General features: G+C 46.9%; 1 protein-coding gene across 1 annotated transcript in view; it reads right to left on the reverse strand.

The window, feature by feature from the left end:
• LOC138515171 (broad substrate specificity ATP-binding cassette transporter ABCG2-like) overlaps nt 1-22,351 on the reverse strand; it is an 861,659-nt gene that overhangs the window by 503,950 nt on the left and 335,358 nt on the right. The window contains exon 8 of the mRNA XM_069630157.1: nt 3,201-3,448. Coding sequence (XP_069486258.1) covers nt 3,201-3,448 — 248 coding nt within the window. The remainder of the gene's footprint in view (nt 1-3,200; nt 3,449-22,351) is intronic.

The raw sequence follows: 22,351 nt of genomic DNA on the forward strand, positions 1-22,351 counted from the left end.
AGTGGATATCACTGACAACACTTGGGAACCCATGTGCCTATTTACACAAGCAGTGTCATTTAACTCCAGACTCTGATTTATCCAATTTAAGGTCCTACACAGGTACCGCTCTACCCATCCTAGACTGCACCTGATGTCACATGATCGCTCTCCACTATGTACTAGATGTCGGGCTGACATGGCTGGGTACTTCCATATGCTCTGGTTGTGCCTGAGGCTTGTGCTGTTCTGGGAGAGTGTCTGCGTGGCTGTGTCTGAGATACTGGATTATTCATTGGTGCCTGAGCCGAGTACATGCCTGTTTCATGAGTTTGTTGGACTCCGACGAGGGTATAGGAAACTGGGCGGGATGTGTATGATTCTGGCTGTACGCTGTATGTTGTTGCTGTAGATGAGAACTTTTTTCACTACTATAGACCAATGACTTCACGCTGTCACTTGGGCCTCGGACACTGAGGGGCGCTGGGCCACCATGCAACCACCCACCTGCAAACCTGCTGATATATGGTCCCCCTTCTGTTCCTATTTACTTAAAACTGGCGGCCAAGCATCCGGAAATGTTGATTTAAGGATGAGGCATGATCATCTATATGCCTAACTACTTAGCCGAAACCCCCCACAGGGGCTAAATAAATAATGTACTACTTACCTATGCTTTATGACTGCGCTGAGCAATGTGTAATTAACTGTTCATCCATGTCTGCTGTTATGTCAAGCAACTACAAATAAAGTTTAAAACAAAAATCAAGATTATTGATGAGATGGATGAGTTTGTGAAATATTCCTGTAAATGGTTGGATGTTTCAGGGACAGAGGAACACCATCTAGGGAGGGTTCCTATGAGTTTTTTCTGGGACAGTCTGGGGAAATCACCCTGTGTCCCGGGGTTCCGAGACTTTTTTAATTTAATGAACCCTGTCCCGGGATTGAATGGGCGGGTGGCTGCGTTCCTGATTTTTGACGGATCCGATTCAGATATCGGGGTCTGGCGCGACTCTTCCTATTTGTGAAGGCTTTTCACGCCCTCATTTCCTCACCCTTCTCCTCCCTGGTCGCTCCCCTCCAATGAGAGAAGTGTGCCTGGAACACACACCCTGCAACAGATAAGAAACATAGAAGTAGGACTTTTTTATCTAGTCACCCTAAAAAAGGATCTGACAAAAAGAGAAACTAGAGGGTGGGTAAAAGGGGAAAATGTTCCCATAGATTGGTTGGAAAAACAGCAGAGAATTCTGATGACAATTAAATGTAAATATAGAAAGAAGAGAGGAGTGTAAAAAAAGTTGTTAAGACATCATTTTTGGAAAGTCAGATACTGCGGTGGGAGGGAACTGATGTTTAAAGAAACAACAAGGTGCCCTTTTATCAAATAAAGCATGTATAGCTTGTCACTTATGCCAACTTCCCCAAGGGGCTCTATGCGATATAAAGGTCTCCTCTACTGTCTGAAGAGGCCTACACTAGGCTAATTCACTTTACCTGGGCGCCCCCGCATATTAACTCAGAAAGCTCCAATGGGTCCAAAACACTACAGCTAGGCTCCTCCTGGCCTGTAGCCCCGGAGAGCACATCACACCCGCCCTTTGTGTCCTCCACTGGTACCCTGTTGGGCGACAAGCCACTTTCAAAGCCATGTGCATCACACACTGTGCCCTCCACAAGACAGGCCCAGAATACCTTCAACAGAAACTCATCTATTACCAACCCAATAGAAACTTGCAATCAGGCACTGCACTCCTCCTTGTGATCCATCCCTTCAAATTGACAACAATAGGGGGTTCATCCTTCGCCTTCCAAGCCTCCGAAATATGGGTTATTTAGCATCCTCTCAGGTAGGCCACAGCAGCAATGAACCTGGCATGAAATGTAGTGAACAGCTGAGAAATTGAAACTCCAGTAGACCCCAGGACAGAATCTACAAAACCAAGAAACCAGCCAGGACACACAGATGCGTATCACACTCCATGCTTATGGAAGATAGCCGAAATCACGACCACCCACTTGCACGCATCTGCTATCATACACTACTTTAAGACACATCGCACAACACTTCTGAATAGGAATGCAGCTATCCCCGTGTCAAAGATTCGGTCCAGCTGGACACATAACGAGTCGCTTGATCTCTCATATTCGCCAGACTATCTCACAGCCCCTATCCACATGCCAGCTCTACAGGTGTAGCTAACAGGGACTTGGTCACACCTACCCACCTTCATATTGGCTAAAATGCACACATGCATTCTAAAATCTTCAGACATATTTCCCATACCTTGGACTTTGGTCCCCCTAGGTAGGTCACCAACAGCACGCAGAGACCATACTCCTGGGAAAAGGCGCTTTACAAATGACAAATTACATTGCATTGGACGAGAGGGGTGGAATGACAGGGCAAACTCTGTGGTGTGGATTGACTCTCTGGGAGAAGGACTCCGGCTTAAAGACAGAGGAGAGAGAAGACCATTTTGGGAAATCCTTCATACGAGATGAAAATATAAAGAGATTGGACGAGGCGGTGATGCTTAAAGAGGTACGAGAAGGAAGACGTGATTTTTTGTAGCAGATTTGCTGGAAGGTGGGGAGAAATATGATTATTGTGATGGGAATGCTAAGTGTTTTTTGCTAAGGTATGTTCAAGGAAAGACAACAGCCGAGCAATCCTCCAACACACAAGTCTCTTCTGTGCATAAGGGCACTTGCATGTAGGTTGATGTGCAATTAGAATGAGTGTGGCAAATTTACCTTTGTATTCCGAGCCTGTATCATTTTATGAAGTGCCCCTTATTCCAGTACAATCAACAATGTTGTGCTATTTAAAGACCAGCAGGATGGCAAAAGCAGCACACAACCAAAGTAGGGAACCACCTGTGAATCCACATCCTTCTTTTTTAGACTAGCGTCCTTTGGCACCTATTACTAAAATACTCCTTACAATCTTAGTCTACACAACTACACTTTCCATTAACAGGGCCCACCCCTTTTTTTAACTCCATGCTGTGTGGCATTCTTCTTATTCTTCTCTGTGCTTCTCTTCTTCTAAGCTATGGCAATGTTGAACTTACACAAATGACACATTTGCAAAGTGTTGTAGAAGTCCGTCCGTACAAATCAAACTGTGGTGCTGGATGGATGAAATCTGCGTAAAGGAAGTACATGAACAGATCAATTTCAGTGTATTCTGCTAAAAGACTTAGTAATGTTACCTGAGCCACTGAGGATTGAAGGTTCCCCAACAGATTTTTGATTGTGCGCTTGGACACCCACATCACCTGATGAAAGAATGATGTGTTGTACGTTATCTGTCTGGTAAAAATATTGGTCTTCACTTTTTTCCCAGTTGACATCTTTTCCAATTTGGCTTTGGTTTCTTGAAAACGTGTAGTGCTGGTGTATTGCTCTGATAATTTCTCAACAACCGTTCGGGTGTCACCTTCTTGAACTTCAATGGCATCTTTAGGTGGTCGAAGAAAAGAAAAGAGTCACAGAAACCTGGCAGGTTAGAGGGAGTGCTTTTTCCTTGGAATAGCATGCATGATAAATCTGTTGCAACTGTTCATGGACATGATGCATTACAATGATTGCCAAGCTCAAACCCGTCTAAAACATTGTTACCACAAATATGACAAGCAAATAGTTTTGGCTTTTGTATGTGCATAGTGAAGGCATTTGCCAGGCATTCCTTATTTGTGACTGTCAGATATTATTATGATAGGCTTTGCTCCTCAAATCATGTAAGTGTTACTGCAATGATAGGCTCAGGTTCTCACAGGTCTGGCAGGCTTAGCCATCAAAGGCAAGTTACATACTGCATTTCCAGATAGTGCCATCAAAAGACTAGGGAGCTCATTTAGCTCCAAATTGTAATTTAGCAGCAGGGAGTGGTTACTTGTAGTCATACGCATAGAAGGCTCCCGCTTCAAAATGTTGGTCATTTGTACGGCAGAGCGCAAATGTGCAGGGCAAAAGGTAGCATACACGCGTGTACATCGCCTTTTGCCTTGCACATTTCCACTATGCTGTGCAAATGCGTTAATGCTGCCTACCATGCGAGCATCTCCACAGGCATCCCCAGCACTTGCACCGGCAGGAAAATGCACGCCAGCGCAAATGCCGGGGCATATGTATGGCAGAGAGGAAGGGAGGCAGGGGAAGCACAAGCAGCGTTCCGCCCCTCCTCCCTACCATACATATGGACAAAAATGAGCCGTAACATAAAATGTTAAGGTGATCAGTAAAGGTTCCAACGATAAAGAGGGGTTCATGTTGTGCATGCCATATTTGTGACTGGGGGTGCAGCGAACTGGGGGCGATGTTGACGTTTTATATGTATCCAGTGTAGTTAAATGTGAATGGTACATGTTAACTTTTTGTTACTTTCTGTTTAAAGTTGATACATGTTAGATTTGCACACACGAAGAAAGATGAAATGATAAAATCACCACATGAAACATAAATGCAATTCACGCACAGTGTTCTATAAAATACTTAGAAACTGACAGGTGGGGAGTTTTTTTAATTCGCATGCAAAGAAGGGGCCTGTCCTGAAGATCGGACTGTAAAGGGGTGATGATATTTATGAAACATGCATGCACGCTGAAAAATATATAAAAGGCATTTATAAATCTGGATGTGGTGGGTATTATGAATTAATTCAGACTGCATCCAGAATGTTTCAATGGAGCCAGTAAGCCAGGGCGAATGAGATAGTGTTGGGAAGGAAATGATCCTACCCCACCCCCCTGAATGCAGCCCGAGTGAAAAAACTCCAACCGAAGATAAGAGGGGAGCCGCACCCACTTCCTGGGTGCATCTAAGTACGCTATACTGTATAGAATTAGACTAATATGTAGCTATACCCATGCGGTAGGATTTCAGCTGCTTTAGGTCCAGACGCCATTTTCAACTAAGCCTAAAACCTACTAGTTGTAGGTCAAAGTTGAATGGCTGACATAGAATAACTTGTTAGCACCTGCTACATACGCAGCTTCATTTTCTAAATTCTGGAGCCTAGAAACTCTGTTAAGAACTACTATAGATTGAGACTAATATATTGCCTGCAGAGGGAGTGTGAGTAAGTAAGTGTTACAGTACAGAACTTGCTTACATAGTTTGAAAGAAGTGAAGCAGTCAACAAAACAGTGCTAGACTAGAATTTAAGAACTATATAACATCAACATCTATTTCTATAACATGTTCCATGGGTTGTTGGTCTCATTGGGAAGATTCCATGTGGTCTGCTTTCCTATAATTTAAAACCGACTTCACAAATTCCGAAAATAACATGCAACGCTTCACAAATGTGTTACCTTTATGTAGAGCCAAGGTAATCTGTCCTGACCACCAAGCATTCCACACATTAATCGATAGCCAGAATCAACTTTTACTGGCTTAGTTGGTAGCCCAGAGCAAGGTAAACTGAGCCACACATTAAACCATCACGCACTAAAACATGGAAAAACAGCTTGATACACTTAAAAGCATGCTGATTCTAGGTGTGTGTGATTGACACATGGAGAATGGAGGTAGACGGTTCAGTCTACATTTCAAAAGACAAGCTTATATAATTGTTGGAAACATCTGCATACATTAACACTCATGGCTGTACAGTACATGACTGCCCTGTTCGGGGGTGAAGTTTAGTCTCTGGCAAATAAAGTCTCCTCTTTAGCTCCAACCATGCTTGAGAGGATTGAATATGCAAGTCTCTGGGCTTGCTTTGTCATTGCTAATACACACCCATCAAATGTATATCATGCTTTTCAAAGCATCACAGCAGAAACAAAGTACCAAGGTGAAGAAAACCAACAGGAATTCAGTTAATTTTTTTGTCTGGGCCTGTATGGCTGTGAAAGCCTGACTGGACGTCTTTTCTTCCTTGCATGCCATAGTTTTATTGCAGTAGTTGGGTCAAAGTCCCTAAGGGATGGTCCTAAAATAACTATTTCCATCAAAGTGTCTATGGTTTCACTTTTAAGGGAGCATCTGAAATTTGTTTTAATCCTGTTTTGTCTGCTAAATGCACGCTCGCATTCTACACTGCTTACACACAGACATAAAGCAATTTTGCACGCTTTTGCAATATTTGACATCAAATCACCATGTAGACTAGCAACACGCCTGCAGATTTTTGTCATACTGCAACCCATATAGCTCCCCTTAATCATACCATGCAACAGAGGCCATTCTATTTTTCTGTAAAGTTTTGCCATCTAATAAAGAAGCTATTTCATTTTCCTCAACATGCAGGTCTTTGCTGTCATACTGATTTTTTACTTGTCCGTAAAATGTGCATATGCCATTGAGTGCCTCCCCGGTTTCTGACTCACTATTGTCTAGAACTGTTGCTGGTTGTAACACGTTACCCAAATGAGTAAACATGACATTATCCTCCTTTTGAAATCTCTTCTCAATGTTTTATTTTAGATTTGTGACATATTGTTCTCTTGATAAGTTAAACTCCACATCAGAAAGAGAACTGTAAGAGAGTATTACACCTTTTAGTGAGATACATTTGCCCTCTGTGTCAAGCGACCCCAAGGATACTCTCAAGATGCCTAAATTATCCCCATCCTCTTTGAGTAACGATTAAGTAGCATCTACCAATGGCTGAATTTCAGTAAATAGTAAAGTCTGTTTCTGCAATTCCCGGCTAAATATTCCCACAACGTTATTCACATCTAACATAAATGCAATAATAATTGCTGACTTGTAGATGCTAAAGTATTTGTGCAGTGAAGATGCAGTCGTGTTCACATCAGCAGCAAGTTCAGATAGAGAAACTACAATTGAAGGGTTGCTTCTGTGTACTGCTTCAACCGCTTTTCTCATACTAAGCCACCTAACCAAGTGTGTCTCTTTAATTTTTAAAACAGGATCGTCCATTACTTATTGCACCATCTCAAGTCTTGCTGTTCTTACTGCAGAAGTATGAAATAGGGCATATAAAGAATTAAACCGGGATGTAAATTTGTCGAGGACTGTTATTTTCTTCATAGAGTCTGTGCATGCTAGACTGAGTCTGTGTGCAAGACAATGTGTTTGTGTAAGGAATTGTGAGTATTTGGCCCAAATTTGCACACCCATCCCTGTCAACATAACTGCAGCACCATCAGTTCCAAGAGATCCAAGCTTTCCCATATCAAGACCATGCTCTTCATTTTTTCTGTCACCCATGCTACAATTGTGCTTGCTTTGCCTTCGTCAATGTGTAAATTACAAAAGAATTGAGTAATTGGTGCTCCTGTACTATCAAGGTACCGGACACAAATAGCCAGTATCTTTTGAACACTAAGATCCTGACTTTCATCTATCATAGTACCAAACACAGGTGATTGCTTTAGTTGCTTAAATAGTTGTTTTTCCATCACAGATGCAATGCTACTTTGTACATCCTTCACTGACGCCCAGTTTACATTTTTGTAATCTTTACTGTGTACAGTATTAACTCTTGAAGTTCAAGTAAACTATTTTCTTTTTTCGGATGGCAATTCCTCTTTTGCTGCATAAAATACTGTACTGAACAATCTTTTGTCATTCTTTTCTACAACAATGCTGACATTTTGCTCAATGCCACTACTACCTAAACATTCTGAATCGATGTTGGACATCACGAGGTATGCAATTTTCCGTTCAGCAGTTTGATGATCTTTGGAACTCTTACTTTACGTAGAAGTCTCCTATTGCCTTGACCATACATTTGTGTTTATAACCATGGACACCTGCCTTGCCATTCAGCAAAAGTGCTATCTTTAACATTTTCTGCTGTATGTTTTTTTTCTGCAGCTCAACTTTCTCAACTTTGTCAACTATGTTCCCAATAATGTCATGTACAATTGCTCCACAAAAAAGTACAGGATCTTCCTGGGCTTTTTTTGTACTAGGCGCAAAGAAATCTAGCAGTGTTCTCGTTGTAGCCATTTCAGCTGACCTCCCTCTGCGTTTCTTTTCTTGCTTCTCCCTAGAATTCTGCTACTGCCAGGTACCTTGTTCTTACCTAGAAAACAGCATGAACGACTTTGCCCACCCTTCCTGACATGACCTTTCATTTTATATTAGTTATGCAATTGAACATAAAGTTGTTTAAAACTTAGCATAGCTGCACTTGAGCTTTTGAAACTGGCTACAGCGTACTGTCCATAATGTAATAAAGACCCCTCCTGGTAATGCTCTTGAAATGCCAACCAGATAGGAAGATTAGTGCCAAGTGTGTAGACATTAATCTCTGCAAATAGCTGGATTCCTTTCCCGTGTACTTGGAAGTTCTAAGTACATGGGCTGGGATAGCTCTTCTTTGCCTGCCTCCCCACTTTTAGTTCAGCTCTTTGTAGTCCGAGTACTGGTTGGTCCTGCAGGGTCTCTGATGCTCCGGTTTTGCTGCTTATTGACCATATACCAATGAAGATCAGGAAACTTTGGTATAATGTGCAGTGACCAGAGGAATTGTTTTCTTCATTTAGGCCTCAACTCCATCCAAATCTATGACTGTTCACAAAAGGTGACCGGGACCCACAAGACTGCATTAATCAATAAATGTAGCAAGCTACAGAGGCACACACAATTTAGCTAACTTGGGGGAAGGACGACACTAACTCACTCCTGAAAATGGTAATCTAGTGAAGAACAGACTACTTGGATGAATTGTGTATACTTTACCCCAAGCTTGGTAATGTTTGTTACTGGTGTGGTCACTGCCTACCTTCCAGGTTTCGTTTGGGAGTGTGCTCTCTGTGCTGCCTTCTTTTTGGCTATTAAAGGCCTTCAACACACTTCGCCACCATTTTAGCTAGTGCTTCATGCCAGATTCCACCTACTTCTAAGCACTTTAATAATACCTGCCCAGCCAAAGTACACCCCCCAGGTCACGAACAAGGGAGAGGGGGGCCTCAGAGTGGTAAACAGAGGGAATGAAATAATCAACCTGGAACAAGTGAACGAGAAGGGGGGAGTGGGAATGGTGCAGCAGCTAGAAAGGAAAAGAAATGCCAGGAAATCAGCACAGGGCCCCAAGTGATGGGTGTGGGGCCCAGCAATTAAACCCCCAGGGCTCAGGTCACAGAAACATGGGTTGGCCGTCAACGAAGTGCACAATGCAAGCCAGAAGGGAGAGACAGGATCGACAGGAGCCACTTCATAAAATAGGCAGGGCACACTTGAAGGCTCCGCCCCTACTGATCTACCCTCCTACCACCATGGTCTGGAGACCAACTATCGAATAGTATATTTTAAAACGCAACATGCAGAGAGGTGATGAAGTCTTTCTTCAAAGTAGCAGCTTTAAGGTTTTACTGTGTTTGTTCAAGTACTTTTTTCTAAACAAACATAGTAAAACTTTAACATTGCCAGTTTCGGGGAAAGGCTTCCCACACCTCTCTGACTAACAAAATGCAAGTGTGCACATCCAGGGGTGCACCTAGGCTAACATTTAGGCGGGGCTATCCCTTCAAATGTTGGGAGAGGCATTAACCTCAGAGACATTGGAGGGGTGGGAAACTTACTTGTCTAGGGGCATCTAACTTCATTACTCATTGTAATTAGACTATTCTAGTGCAGCTTCAATGTAACAATCAGTTAACTCTATCCTTTAACTCTGACACACCCACTTCTTGCAGATCCTGAAGGTCCTAGAAAGTGTGAAAATGGCAGATGGTGTGCAATGAAAGATTCAATATCATAGCATAACAGGACATTGCAGAGTGTGGGGCAGTACTCTGGATGTCCCAAGCAACTGCAGTGGCTGGGAGTAACAGGGGAGAACATGTAATGTTGGTTCTACCAAAGTCCACTATACTAGAATCTCTGGTGCACTGACTGACTGGCTGGTGAGACTATGCCTGCCTGTCAAATCCAGTGTTATGAGACTGGGGGAGGGCCAGTGCAGCAGCAATGCAATTCTATGTGGCAGTATTGAAGCTACTAGCAGAGGAGCACCAGGGTACACCATGTGTCCCTACACTTATTAAAACTGTCCTATTGTAAAGGTGTAAACGTAATCATTTATAAGCACTCCAATTTTTGCTGTTGAAGTCAGGGTGAGATTACATTATTTGCCCAGGATCACACATTTACACTAAACAGCGAAGCAGGGATTTTAACCCACTCTTTCAATTTGGGCACGGCCACCTTCTTCCATGCTTTACTTGGAACACATATTTAAGTTTTGGGTGTCAAGACCTACAATAATACTGTCCTATAGAATTTACTTGCAAAATACACAAATTGCATAGTAAAGCATCATGACAATATGTAATCTTTATAGCAGCATGTTGGGCCAAAATAATATCACTGTACCTTTATTTTCCAAATCCTGAATGGAAAACTACAGGATGCAAAAGGCAAAAGATCCTGATTTACCCACTCTATTTTCAGCGCTTTAAAACACACACAAAAATAAGTTGTGCCATAAACTCACTTAGGTTTGGAGATTCGTCACAAACCCCCAGCGTGTTATTTATGGTTTAAGAACATTCAACTAAGGACTTTAAAGCAAACTTTACTTTTTAGCATATGAAGCTATTAGACGTTATGGGTATGAACACATTTTCAAAGGGTGCATGCTTTATTGTGTTGCTCGCTTGAACTGTCACAGATTTGCAAGGGGACTTGTCTTTTAGTTCGAAAGTTACCATCATGCATAAGAAAGGCTATGCGGCTGATGGCAAAGATGCCTTTCCCAGAGTCACAGCCCCCCTGAGACACACAGGCTGTGTCGACAACACTGTGTTGTCGAGTTCACCAGGGACGCAGCTTGTGTGTCTCAGGGGGGCTGTGACTCTGGGAAACGGGCAGTTACTTGATCATCCGACCCGAGCAGATAGTAGATTTGCCTCGGAAGAAGAAAATGCAAACAGAAGCATGTTCCTGATCCTTTCAAATGTCTTATCTGCGTTTTTATTTTCACTGTGACAGCTCGGACCCTGCGAGATTAGATCAGAAAGCAGTAGGCCTGCTGCTGTCTGATTTAATTTTGCATGTTTCAGGCTGTCAGAGAGAAAATAAAAACACAATTTCAAAGCACCAGCAGCAGAAGGGCGGGATGCTCACCAGGCTGGTGTTACCACTCCTGTGGCATTTGTGGCCTCCTCTCTCAGCTTACTCTTCCTCTTCAATTGAAAAGACGCAGCTGTGGAGGACATGTGTGTTTCTGGAAATGTCGCCCAGGGATGAGGGGGTGGGTTGAAACCTGGATACATGTCTCAGAGAGAGAAGGGTCTGTCTGCCTCAAGTCAAGAGTTTGCTTGTGCTACAGTGCCATCTAGTGGTGGAAACATTGGGCCTCATTACAAGGAAGGCGGTAGAGGTTTAACAGCACCAGTAGAACTTCCGGCGCCATTAACCCCTTACCGCCTCATTACGAGGTCTGCTCGCGGGTCCTGCAAAGGACGTCTGGTAAAACCAGGCGTCCTTAGCGGGACCTGCTAGCAGACCAGGATGCTAACAACAGGCCCGTAATTAACGGCCCTGTTGTTAGCATCCTCCCTATTCCCATTGAGCCCTATGGGGGCTCAAATGGGAATGGGGATGTGCTGGGTCCGGGTTCCTGGAAAGGGAATTACCGGGCCCTCCAAGGTTGGAATGGCCTGGTAATTCCTCATTCCAGGAACCCGGACCCGGTACCCGGTATGGGGATAGCCATGCCGCTAAACGCGGCTTGTCTACCTACATACTTGTAATGAGGCCCATTGTTTTTTTTAATGAATAAATACAGCGAACACTGTACGCAGTAGAAAATGAAATCATCCGTATTTGCTATAAGTGCATACGTAAAAAGGCACAATACGCACCTTATCTGGAGGGCTGCTTCCATCCGCACAGAATTGGCTCGGTTACGAGCAGCATGCGAGGCAGGGAGAGGACCAGAAAATGGGCCCCGAGCCCCAAGTGCCAACCCTTCCCCACAGGAATACGAATGGAAATCAGGGGATTTTCTCTTCAGGATTGACAGCCTGCCCATACGGGCCGTGCAGGTAGAATGGGAAGGGGAAACTGATAGTTTTGGATATGAGAAAATGGGGTTGGTAAGGGACAAAGAGTACTGGAGTGATTTTGATGAAGTAGAGGAGGGTGCGGTAGGAGGAGTGCGACAAGTACAGTGGGCCACCCCCAGGGTGGAGGATACATGAAGGGAGGTTGAGAAACAGACTTGAGAGGATGGCCTTAGCAGAAAAGAAAGGAACAGGAGTAAAAGGTGGGAAGGTGTAATCAAAACTACAGATGCCTCTCATCCACAAGGGAGCTAGGCAGCCCCATTACGTCCATTGGGCACAAATGGATAAAAAAAACTCCTTAAATCCCTCCCCCCGCTTACGGCAGGCACAGGAACTTTGATCTAGGCCTTTGAAAAGGAAACAGCAGGAGTGCCTTTCGCAATAGGAGATATAAAAAGTGTATTGGACTCTGCCGTAGGAGACCAGGCGGAGGCTGTGTGGGTGAAGGCGGGTTACCCAGGGGTGACTATAAGTAACGACACGCATGATGGGGCATCATTTAATAATGTTCAAGCGCAAGTGTGGGATGCAATGCGGAGGGCCTTCCCAGATACCCCCCAATTTACACTCCATAATGCAATGCACCATGGGGGATAAGGAAGATGCTGCCCAGTTCAATCTTCGGTTCCAAGAGATGTGGCATTCAGAGACGGGCACTGCGTGGGACCAATCCACCTCCCTATTTTATTTCATAAGAAAGCGAGGACTGCCAAAGGAAGTACAGAAGGCCCTTGACAAGATAGCAAGGATAGAAGCAAAAGGATGGCCCACGTTACAATGCATAATAGTGCATCATTGTAGGAGGATCAGAGAGAGAGAAAAGGAAACTATTCAAGGAAGGTCAGCGGAGGAAGCAAAACTCGTACAAACAAAACTAGTGAATGTGGCTGCCTTAACAGCAGCACTGGCCCCTGAGAAGACGGGAGAGGAGGGGGATGTCTCTGTCGCAACACAGGTAAGGATGGCTGCAGTGTGGACAGACAATAGGCAGGAACAGTGGGGAGGAGATCAACAGTATATGGGACCACAGTGGCAAGGAAGACCGGCAAGAGGACGAATTGGCTCCTGGGGACAGAGGGGAGGAGGACAACGTCCCAGAGGAGGGAGCCAAAGGCAGTGCTGGTCATGCGGCAATTGGGAGCACTTTGCACGAGAATGCTGCAGCAGTGAGGGAGCTACCAATACAACCAACCCTATAACTACCAGCAACACTATGGGAACCCCCACCCGGGAAGCCCACAGGGACCAGTACAGGGAGCAAATGAAACAGCTCTATAGTATTCTTACTCGCCTCCTCCAGTGCTTGGTTATAGAACACTCCATCACTCCCCTCATATGAGGCAATCGCCCCACCCAACAAGTAATGAGACAAAACAACCCATTTACCAATGCCCCGAACGGCGCACCAGCGCCATACCAAAGGGCTTGTGTACTAGGGGGAGACCCCTTTTCTTGCCCAGGGACGGACACCTATCCTGACTAGGACAGCCCACAGAGAGCACTTGCGTGTCCAGTACTATCTACTACCTTGCACCCAGAAGAGGAACCACTGGTGTGGGCGCAGATAGGAAAAAAAACAGTTAATCTTCATGGTGGACTCGGGGCGGAAAAGTCATATATCTGGCCAAACTCTCGATGCGCAGGGATTCTTTAGTGTTGTGGTCACGGTTCCTTATACAGAAGATATGAAAAGGTAGTGCGAGCACCTCTACTCTACTACTAAAGTTCCCCCATCAATTTACTGGGAAGAGACTTGCTGAGCAAATGAAACATGACCATATAGTTCACTGAAAGAGGCATTGTTTGCTCCAACCCCGGCATGTGCTCCCTTAGGCAATGCTGATCATACATGCTGTGGCCATTGAAATAAAGGTGAGAGGGATACCAGTAAAACCTGATATGTTTGTATATGGAATTTAAGTGTTAGCAAGGGCAGTACCTGAACTCACCAGGATGGAATCGACATTACCATCTGATTTTGTTTTTTTGCCCTGTATTAATGCTCAATATGGTTGCAGCTACCATCCTGTCCCTAGATCTAGAAGGGGTGCAAGTATCTGCTAAAGGAATTGTTTAATTGGTACTGACATTCATGGATGCGAGTTGCGCACAGTGTTGTGCATTGACCCCAATATACCATTGCACAAATTAACTGATAAAGAGTTGTTCGCTGACGACAACAATGACAGAGAGATTGTATTAGAAATCAGTCTTACTTGTGATATTATGATGCAGTACAGAAAAGTGCCAAGTCCCCTCATGGCTATCGTCAGCAGACCACCATCTTTTTATGAAACAGACATGCAGCAGGTCCCGCCCCATCTGTGGACCACCAACCCCCATGATATGGGGTTGCTAAGAGAAGTGACCTCGGTAAAGATAACAAGCCTGGAGCGATGCTGCCCAGAGTGAAGCAATGCCACCTGTCTAGAGAGGCTCAGAAAGGGATACAATATACACTGCGAGCGCTCCTAGAGAAAGGCATAATTGTCCCCTCTCCCTCCCCATGCAACACGGCTTTGTACCCCATTAAGAAAGCGAAGGGGGAGTTGGCGTATGATCCAGGACCTTCGACCCCTTAATGATATTGTCCAGAAGGAGTTCCCTCTTGTTCCTAATCCTGCCTCCATTTTGGGTAGCATCCCAAAGCAAGCAACTCACTTCACCGTAGTGGATTTGAAAAACACATTCTTTTCAGTGCCCCTCTACCCCGAATCACAGTATCTCGCAGCCTTTACTCTAGGGGGGAGGAGATATGAACAATGTTGCTTGCCCCAAGGGAACTGTGAACGTCCCAGCATATTCAATAGGATATTGCATGAAGATCTTGGCAACATTCAGATTCCTAGCACAATCATTCAGTACGTAGATAACCTGCTGGTCTGTAGTGAGAATGAAGAAAGCTGTTGAAGAGATTCCATTGTCCTGCTCCAACTCCTAGCACAGAAAGGGTACAAGGTGGACAAACAAGAACAAACTCCAGTACTGTTTGGTAGAGGTCATGTACTTGGGCCAACTAGTTTCAAAAGATGGCAAAAGAATAATTCCTGACAGGGCAGCACAGTACGAGCCACTGCCAAACCGAACACAGTAAAAGAAATGCAAAGGTTTCTAGGACTCTGGAATTATTGCAGGGATGGTTCCTAGATTATGCAGCATACACAAGGCCTCTTCTGAAAGGCTTGAAGGAAACCCAGAAAGAAAAGACATGCATTACATGGACCGCAGAAATGATCACAGCGTTCAATGATTTAAAGAGTTTAATTTCAACAGCCCCACTATTAGCGACCCCAACTATGACCAGGAATTTTATCTCTTTTCACACTCTAATCGGACCCTCATGACAGCTGTTTTGACACAAAAGAGTTTGATGGGACACAAGCCACTTGCCTGTAATAATGGTACACTCGATTCAGTGATGCATGGTCAATTTGCGTGCGAACAGGCCCTTGCCGTGGCCGCCTTTGCCATTGAAAAAAGCTCAACTATTGTCATGGGGTGCTCCGTCACTTTGTACGTTGAACACTCACTGTTTGCAATACTGGAGCGATCGAAATCCACCCTCAATACAAAAAGAGCATCAGTGTACGAAATGATCCTGTCCAGCACACATATCCACGTGGTAAGGTGTAAGACAGTAAACCCTGCCACATTCCTTACAGAACCATGCACTGTACAAGATATGCAAGAGCATGACTGTTCAACACACGAGGGAGAGGGGGATGACATTCCAAAAGCCAGAGAATATGCCCTGGAGGAGGGAGAAGCATTCTTCGTTGACGGCTAAGCATCCATTGACAAAGAAAAGGGTGAAAAACATGTAGGGGCTGCCGTAGTGAGGATGGAAGAAGGAGAATATGAAATACCGATTAAAAAATGCCTGCCGAGAGGCCACCAGGGGGGGCACAGGCTATGGCAGCCTGAGTTCCGAGCTCCCGCTGAAGCTGGGCTGAAATAGGGGATTGAACCCCCCCCCGGAAACCCCCTAGCGGGATTACATCAGTCTGACTAGGCGGTGAACCCCCAGGGGCCCCCCGATTGAAAGAGCAATGTTTGAGGACCCCTGTGAGACAGAATAGGGGACCCTTTGCCTCAGGAGAGGAGCAGTGAGAGACCAGAGTGGCCGCAGTGTTACGGGAGGAGCCGTTGGATGCCGGGGCCGGGAGATCCCGCCAGCGAAGCCATCCCTCCTCCCAAGCCCTCATCTTGTGGGTGCTGGAGGATTAAGGGGAGATCAGTCGCCAAAGCCCACAACGCTGGAGGGCAACGTCAGAGTAAGGTGAGAGCCCCCCCGTGGGGGAAAGCCGCTCCAGAGGCTCAGGCCCGACGTTGACGAGGATGCTTAGTCCCTGTGCTGGGACACGGGAACAAGCAGTGGGAGTGCCGGGGCCCTAGCACATAAAATCTCACCAGGCCTAAAGAACAGAGGAACTGCGGGCCTAGGCGCGCAAGCCCATTAAGGCGTACCTCGGCCCGGATTGGGTGGGGGAACAACTATTATTCCCAACATTAGTACGTCCCCAATAAAGGACACCCAGAGCGATTAGTGACCCGAGCAGAACAGGAGGGCCTGAATCACGGCAACTCGGTCAACAGGGTCGCAGCCCACCCTCCCCGTGGGGTACTTGGCGTGATGAGAGGACCGCAATCGACGGGTGGAAAAAAGTGGAGGGGCAGGGACCCTGTGTCCAGACTCCACGTAGGTGGTGGCCCCTGGACCCGACCCCAGGACGTGTGCCCACCTAACAGCAATCAAGTGGGGAGCATTGACATCTGGAGAGGACTGGGAGGCACGGCCGTTGGACCCCCCCTTGAGTGAACGCCCCGTGGTACTGCCTCCACGGACCCCATCGATCATACCACCTCCCCTCAGGAGTGCAAAGAGGATCTTGATAGACACAGGGAGAACAGACAGGGTGTGAGGCCCCCGCCCGATGTTGGTGGGGCATGTGCCCGCCCAGAGGTGGTCATTCCGAAGCGGAAAAGACAAAAATAAAAGGGGGTAAACCCCAACCCGGTACCCCCGTACTCCTCTGGATAGATCCGTCGAGAAAACATAAAACGGGGCCTGGGAGGGACACCCCGATCCCCCCCTGGATGGCGGCGGATCCCACGGTGGGGCGCACGGGGCGACCAGATGAGCTGGCAGAAAACCCTTCAAGAATACCTCTACCAGGAGGTAAGAAGCAATAACAGCGGCCTGGACCGAGATAGTGGAATGGCCCAGTCAGAGGCCCAGTCACAGTCCACCACAGCAATGCAAAAGGGCTTCGCCTCAATCCTGCAAGAAATTAGGGACATGCGATTGGACATTGCCCAGAAATTTGAAAAAAATGATGAAAGGGTGGACAAGGTTGAGGAAAGGCTGTTACAGCTAGAGACCAACCAATCATCATCAGCGATCCAAGAGATACAAATAGGCATGAGGCTTTCGGCCCTGGAGAAGAGGGATGAGGAAAGGGCCAGGCAAATGGACGATTTTGAAAACAGGGAAAGGAGGAATAACCTCAGATTTTTTGGGGTCCCTGAGACGGAGGGAGAAACAGAGAGAGATATAGTCCAGGTGGTGAGAGAAATTATCACCCTCCTTTTTGCGGATGAGATGACAACAGAACCAACGCTCGACCGGGTGCACAGAGCGGGGGGGAAGAGCGGGGGCCCCCGGTCTATCTTGGTCCAGTTCCATTACTACACAGAAAAGGCGAAGGTTCTGGAGGAGGCCAGGAAGGCTCAGGAGATCACATATAACAACGCTCAGGTGTCAATTTTCCAAGATCTCACTTCGTATACACTGGCCAAACGCAGAATGTGCCGCCCCCTAATGCAGCTGCTAAAGTAGAAGGGAGTGCGCTACAGATGGGGCTACCCCTTCTCCCTTGCTTTTGAATATATGGGTCAGCGGACCTACAGGGATGGCTGTGGAAGGTGCAGGCGGACTCGGGCCACCGGGAGACAGGAGAAGGGAGACAAGCTCAAGAAAATTAAAAAAATTGAACACACCGTCACCAACGAAGGACAGAGAGCGAAACAACCCTGTAGGATGAGGAGCGGGCCAACCCGACCTATAAGGGAGTGGGAGTTGAAGATCCTGGGGTCCAACCACAAACAGGGTCCCCCTGAACAGCAAGTATAAGGGGGTTACTGAGGGGGCAACATGATGGGGGGGGGGGCTCAAAGGGGAGAACACTTCAATGATAGACTAGCAGAGGTGGGCAGGCTGGTGGTCCGGCCAAGTGCCAGCAATGGTGGAACTATTTGGCTGGACGCTGGGGAGGGGAGAGGGGGGAAAGGGGAAAGTTGGGGTTGTTAAATTTGGGGTTGGGAACGGGGGGCAGTTGGGGAAAAGTTTAATGCCCACCCTGGGGGGGTGAGAGGGAACATAGTAAAAGTCAAAGAGCTGGAAGGGGGTGGTGCTGTGAGGATGCTGACCGAGAGAAAAGGCAACCTAGATAATGGCTGAAAGTCTGCCTGCACTGGGAGTGGGTTCCCTTAATGTGCGGGGTCTGAACACCCCTACCAAGAGGTACTTGGTCTGTAGGGAATTTAGAAGGGCTAAACTTGACTTACTCTTTCTACAAGAGACACACTGGGCACGGGGGAAGGAACCAAAAATGCAGGGGGGAGGAATCGGAGAGGTATTCTGTGCATCGCACAAGACAAAAAAAAGGGGGGTGGCCATTTTAATGGCAAGGGGCGTGGTCTTTGACAAAGAGGCCATACTGCAGGATCCGAACGGACGATATCTGTTGGTGAGGGGTACCCTACAGGGCTCCCCTCTAACTCACGCTGTGGTGTACAGACCAAATGAAGGCCAAGTACAATTCTGGGTACAAATGAGAGACAGGCTAAAATTATTTGTTCAAGGCACAGTGGTGGTGGGGGTGGGGGGATTTTAACATGGTTTTGGACCCAGCCACTGATAGGAAACGTTTGGGACCCCAGATAATGCGGAACTGAGCCTGGTGGACACAATCCTGAGCCCCAGGACTGGAGATCCCTCATTCACATACTACTCCGCAATCCATGCATCGTATTCTAGAATAGATTACATCCTAGTCGATGAGCTCCTGCGCCCATATGTCATTGGCCACAGGGTCGACCCTGTCCCCTGGTCCGACCATGATATGGTCCGTGTCACCATAGCGGAGGAATGGTGGGGAGACCGCAGAGAGCATTGAAAATGTAATGACTCCATGTTGAAGGATGACCACCTGGCACAGGAGGTGTTAGATGCCATAGTGGAATATTTTGAACTAAACGACAATGGCAAGGTTGGCACGCACATACTGTGGGACGCCTTCAACACGACCATACGAGGAGTCCTCATTAAAATGGGAGCCCAGAAAAAAAGGGAGAGGGAAGCCCAGGAGAGGTCTCTGAGAGAGAAAATAGCCCCAACTCCAGCTGTGGGGTCCCCCAGATGAGTCCGTAGAGCGGGAGCGAGTGGCCACCCTGGAAGACTACAGGCTCCAGTTGAAAGACCTCCTGCTACATAAAACAGAGAGGAGTCTACAGCTGGTAAAACAAAAATATTGTGAGAAGGGGGATAGAGCGGATAGGATTTTAGCTTGGAAGCTGAGGGAGGTCCAGAGAAGTAGAATGGTGAAGGCGGTGAGAAATGAATGGGGGTCATTGGGTTATGATAGTCCAAACATAGGAGGGGCCTTCCGTCGATACTATGAAAAGTTTTATTCAACTGAATACAAAGGGGAGGATGTCCAGATTGAGGGGGTTTTTGAACTCCATTCAGGTTCCGGCCCTGACAAATGAAATGCGGGAGGGTATGGAGGGACCTGTGACAGAAGATGAGGTAGCGCAAGTGATCAGTGGGATGAAAGTGGGGACATCTCCTGGTGAGGTTTGCTTCACTGTACAAAAGGTTCCGCTCCACCCTAGCCCCGCACTTAGTGAGGGTGTTTACCGCAGTGCTGGAGGGGGGAATCCTGCCAGAATCCATGATGGGGGCTATAATAGTGGTGTTGCCCAAGAAGACCCGACGGAATGCGTCTCCTACCGCCCAATATAATTTCTTAACATAGATGTAAAGATCCTGGCCAAGGTGGTGGGGAGGTGGATGGAAGAGATAATGCCAAGGCTGGTCCACGGGGATCAGGTGGGCTTCATAAGGGAAAGGCAAGGCTCGGACAATATCCGAAAGACGATAGATCTGATCTATTATGCCCAAGAATCAGACCTTGAGGCGAGCTTGCTTTCTTTAGACTCAGAGAAAGCTTTCGACAGGGTCGAATAGAGATATATGGAACTCCTCCTCCAAAAAATGGGTTTCGGGGTACACATCAGGAACTGGGTGACCGCATTATATAGAGCCCTAATGGTGAGGGTACAAGTGAATGGAGTGTTATCAGAATCATTCTCCCTTTCGCGGGGGACAAGGCAGGGATGCCCACTCTCCCCTTTCATATATGTCCTCATGATGGAACCCCTTGCTATAGCGGTGAGAGCCCATCCGGATATCAAAGGAATTAAAAGAGGTGATGTGGAGTTCAAGCTCTCCCTGTTCACAGATGACATTCTGGCAAACCTGGTGGAGCCCAGCTCTCCCCTCCCCCCTATCCTGTCCTTGATGACCACCTTTGGGCAATTTTCAGGGTTGAAAATTAACACGTCAAAGTCAGTAATACTCCCCATGAGGGCTCGGGACCCGAGACTGGAACCCTTGGACAGGTACAAGGGGATTGTAGTAGGGAAAGACTCCATTCGATACCTAGGCGTTCTCCTCACCAGAGACCTTTCAAAGCTAGCCCTAACCAACTATCGCCCCACAATGGTAGGGATTACATCGGATCTGAGGAGATGGGGTGGGATGATCCTGTCTTGGTATGGTCGCATGACGGCTGTAAAGATGAATATCCTGCCGAGGCTGCTGTACCTCTTTACAGCACTCCTAACCAGTGTCCCTGACCAAACCTTTAGGGATCTACAGAAAGCAATGCAAGAGTTCATATGGCAAGGGAAAACCCAGAGGATCGGGAGGGCTACTCTAACTCTACCTAGGGAGGAGGGGGGTTTTGGGTTACCGGATTTTCTTCTCTACTACCGAGCCGCCCAGTTGCGCGTCCTTCTGGAACATATGAAAGAGGGGATGGGAACCTAATAACCTACCTAGAATACCTAGAAGATATGGACGCCCACCCTCTTAAGGTATGTGACCTCCTGTGGATTCCAACCAAGTTCATCCCGAGTAGGTTGAAAGCCCATCCAACCTTGGGAGTACTCTGGGTGATTTGGAAAGAGGGGCCCCCGACTGCTCACCTTACTTCATGGACCTCCCCGATGACCTCACTCTGGAGTCACCCTCTCAAACTTGGAAGTAGGGGGTTCCGGAACGCCCAATCCTGGTCGGACATGGGAATGGAATGGGCGGGGCAGATGTTTAGAGAGGGAAAGTTCCTCGCGTATGAGGAAATGAGGGAGGCTCTTGGGCGGTGGTCACTCTCCATTTTCGAATACTGTCAAGGATGGCACTCAGTCAAGAGTGGCACAGGGCCCCTCAGGTAGGGTTTGGGTGGCTGTGCTGATGTAATGTGACAGATAAGTACACACACAGCAGGAAACTCTTCAAGAGAGAAATGTAGGCAACTGTAGTTGTGAACAGAAAGGGGCAGGACAATACAAAGATACAAACAAACTGGATTCCCTCTTGGAGTGTATGCAGAAATGGAAAAGAGTGTTCCACAGACCTTTGGAAACTCCAGCCTTCTGCTTAGATTACTATTACAGGGGCCCACTCTGTCTGCTCATGACTGGGAACAACAGCTGTGGGTGTCTGTAGCACAGAAAACACGACAAGGGAAGGGGTAGAGGTTGCCTGCCGGAAACCAAGAGTCAAGCTCTGTACAAAGGATCAACATAAGACACAAGAGAGACAAGAACAGAAATAACAAGGGAAAAGAAAGTCTAAGAGAAATCTAGCAGAAGGGAATGAAGGAAAAAAACAGTACAATAGAAATGGGTAAACTAAAGGGGAGGACAGAGGATTCAAGGAAGAGAAGGACAGGGATCAAGAACAAGGGGTTGCAAAACAAGGAAGAGAGCAAGGGAGCAGCAGTCAGGAAATAGGGGGGCTGCAAACAAGGAAGCAGGGCTGCAGTACCGGATGGCACAAGGTGCAGAAAAACTGTAGTGGATTGCAGAGGACTGTAGTAGGCTGCAAAGCAGAGAGTCTAGAGGAGAAGGACTGAGAGCTATAGTAGGGGACAGACAGAGAGCCCAGAGGAGTAGGGCAGCAAGGAGCGAACCCAAAGGAACAGGGTGTTGAGGCAGAGAGACCAGAGGGTCAGGGCTGAAAGCAGAAGAGAGTAGCAGGCTGCAAGGCAGGGAGCCCAGAGGACCCGGGCTATAGGCAGCGG

Source organism: Ambystoma mexicanum, chromosome 6q (assembly GCF_040938575.1).
Source record: "Ambystoma mexicanum isolate Mex_15411 chromosome 6q, UKY_AmexF1_1, whole genome shotgun sequence".
Taxonomy (NCBI): Eukaryota; Metazoa; Chordata; class Amphibia; order Caudata; family Ambystomatidae; genus Ambystoma; species Ambystoma mexicanum.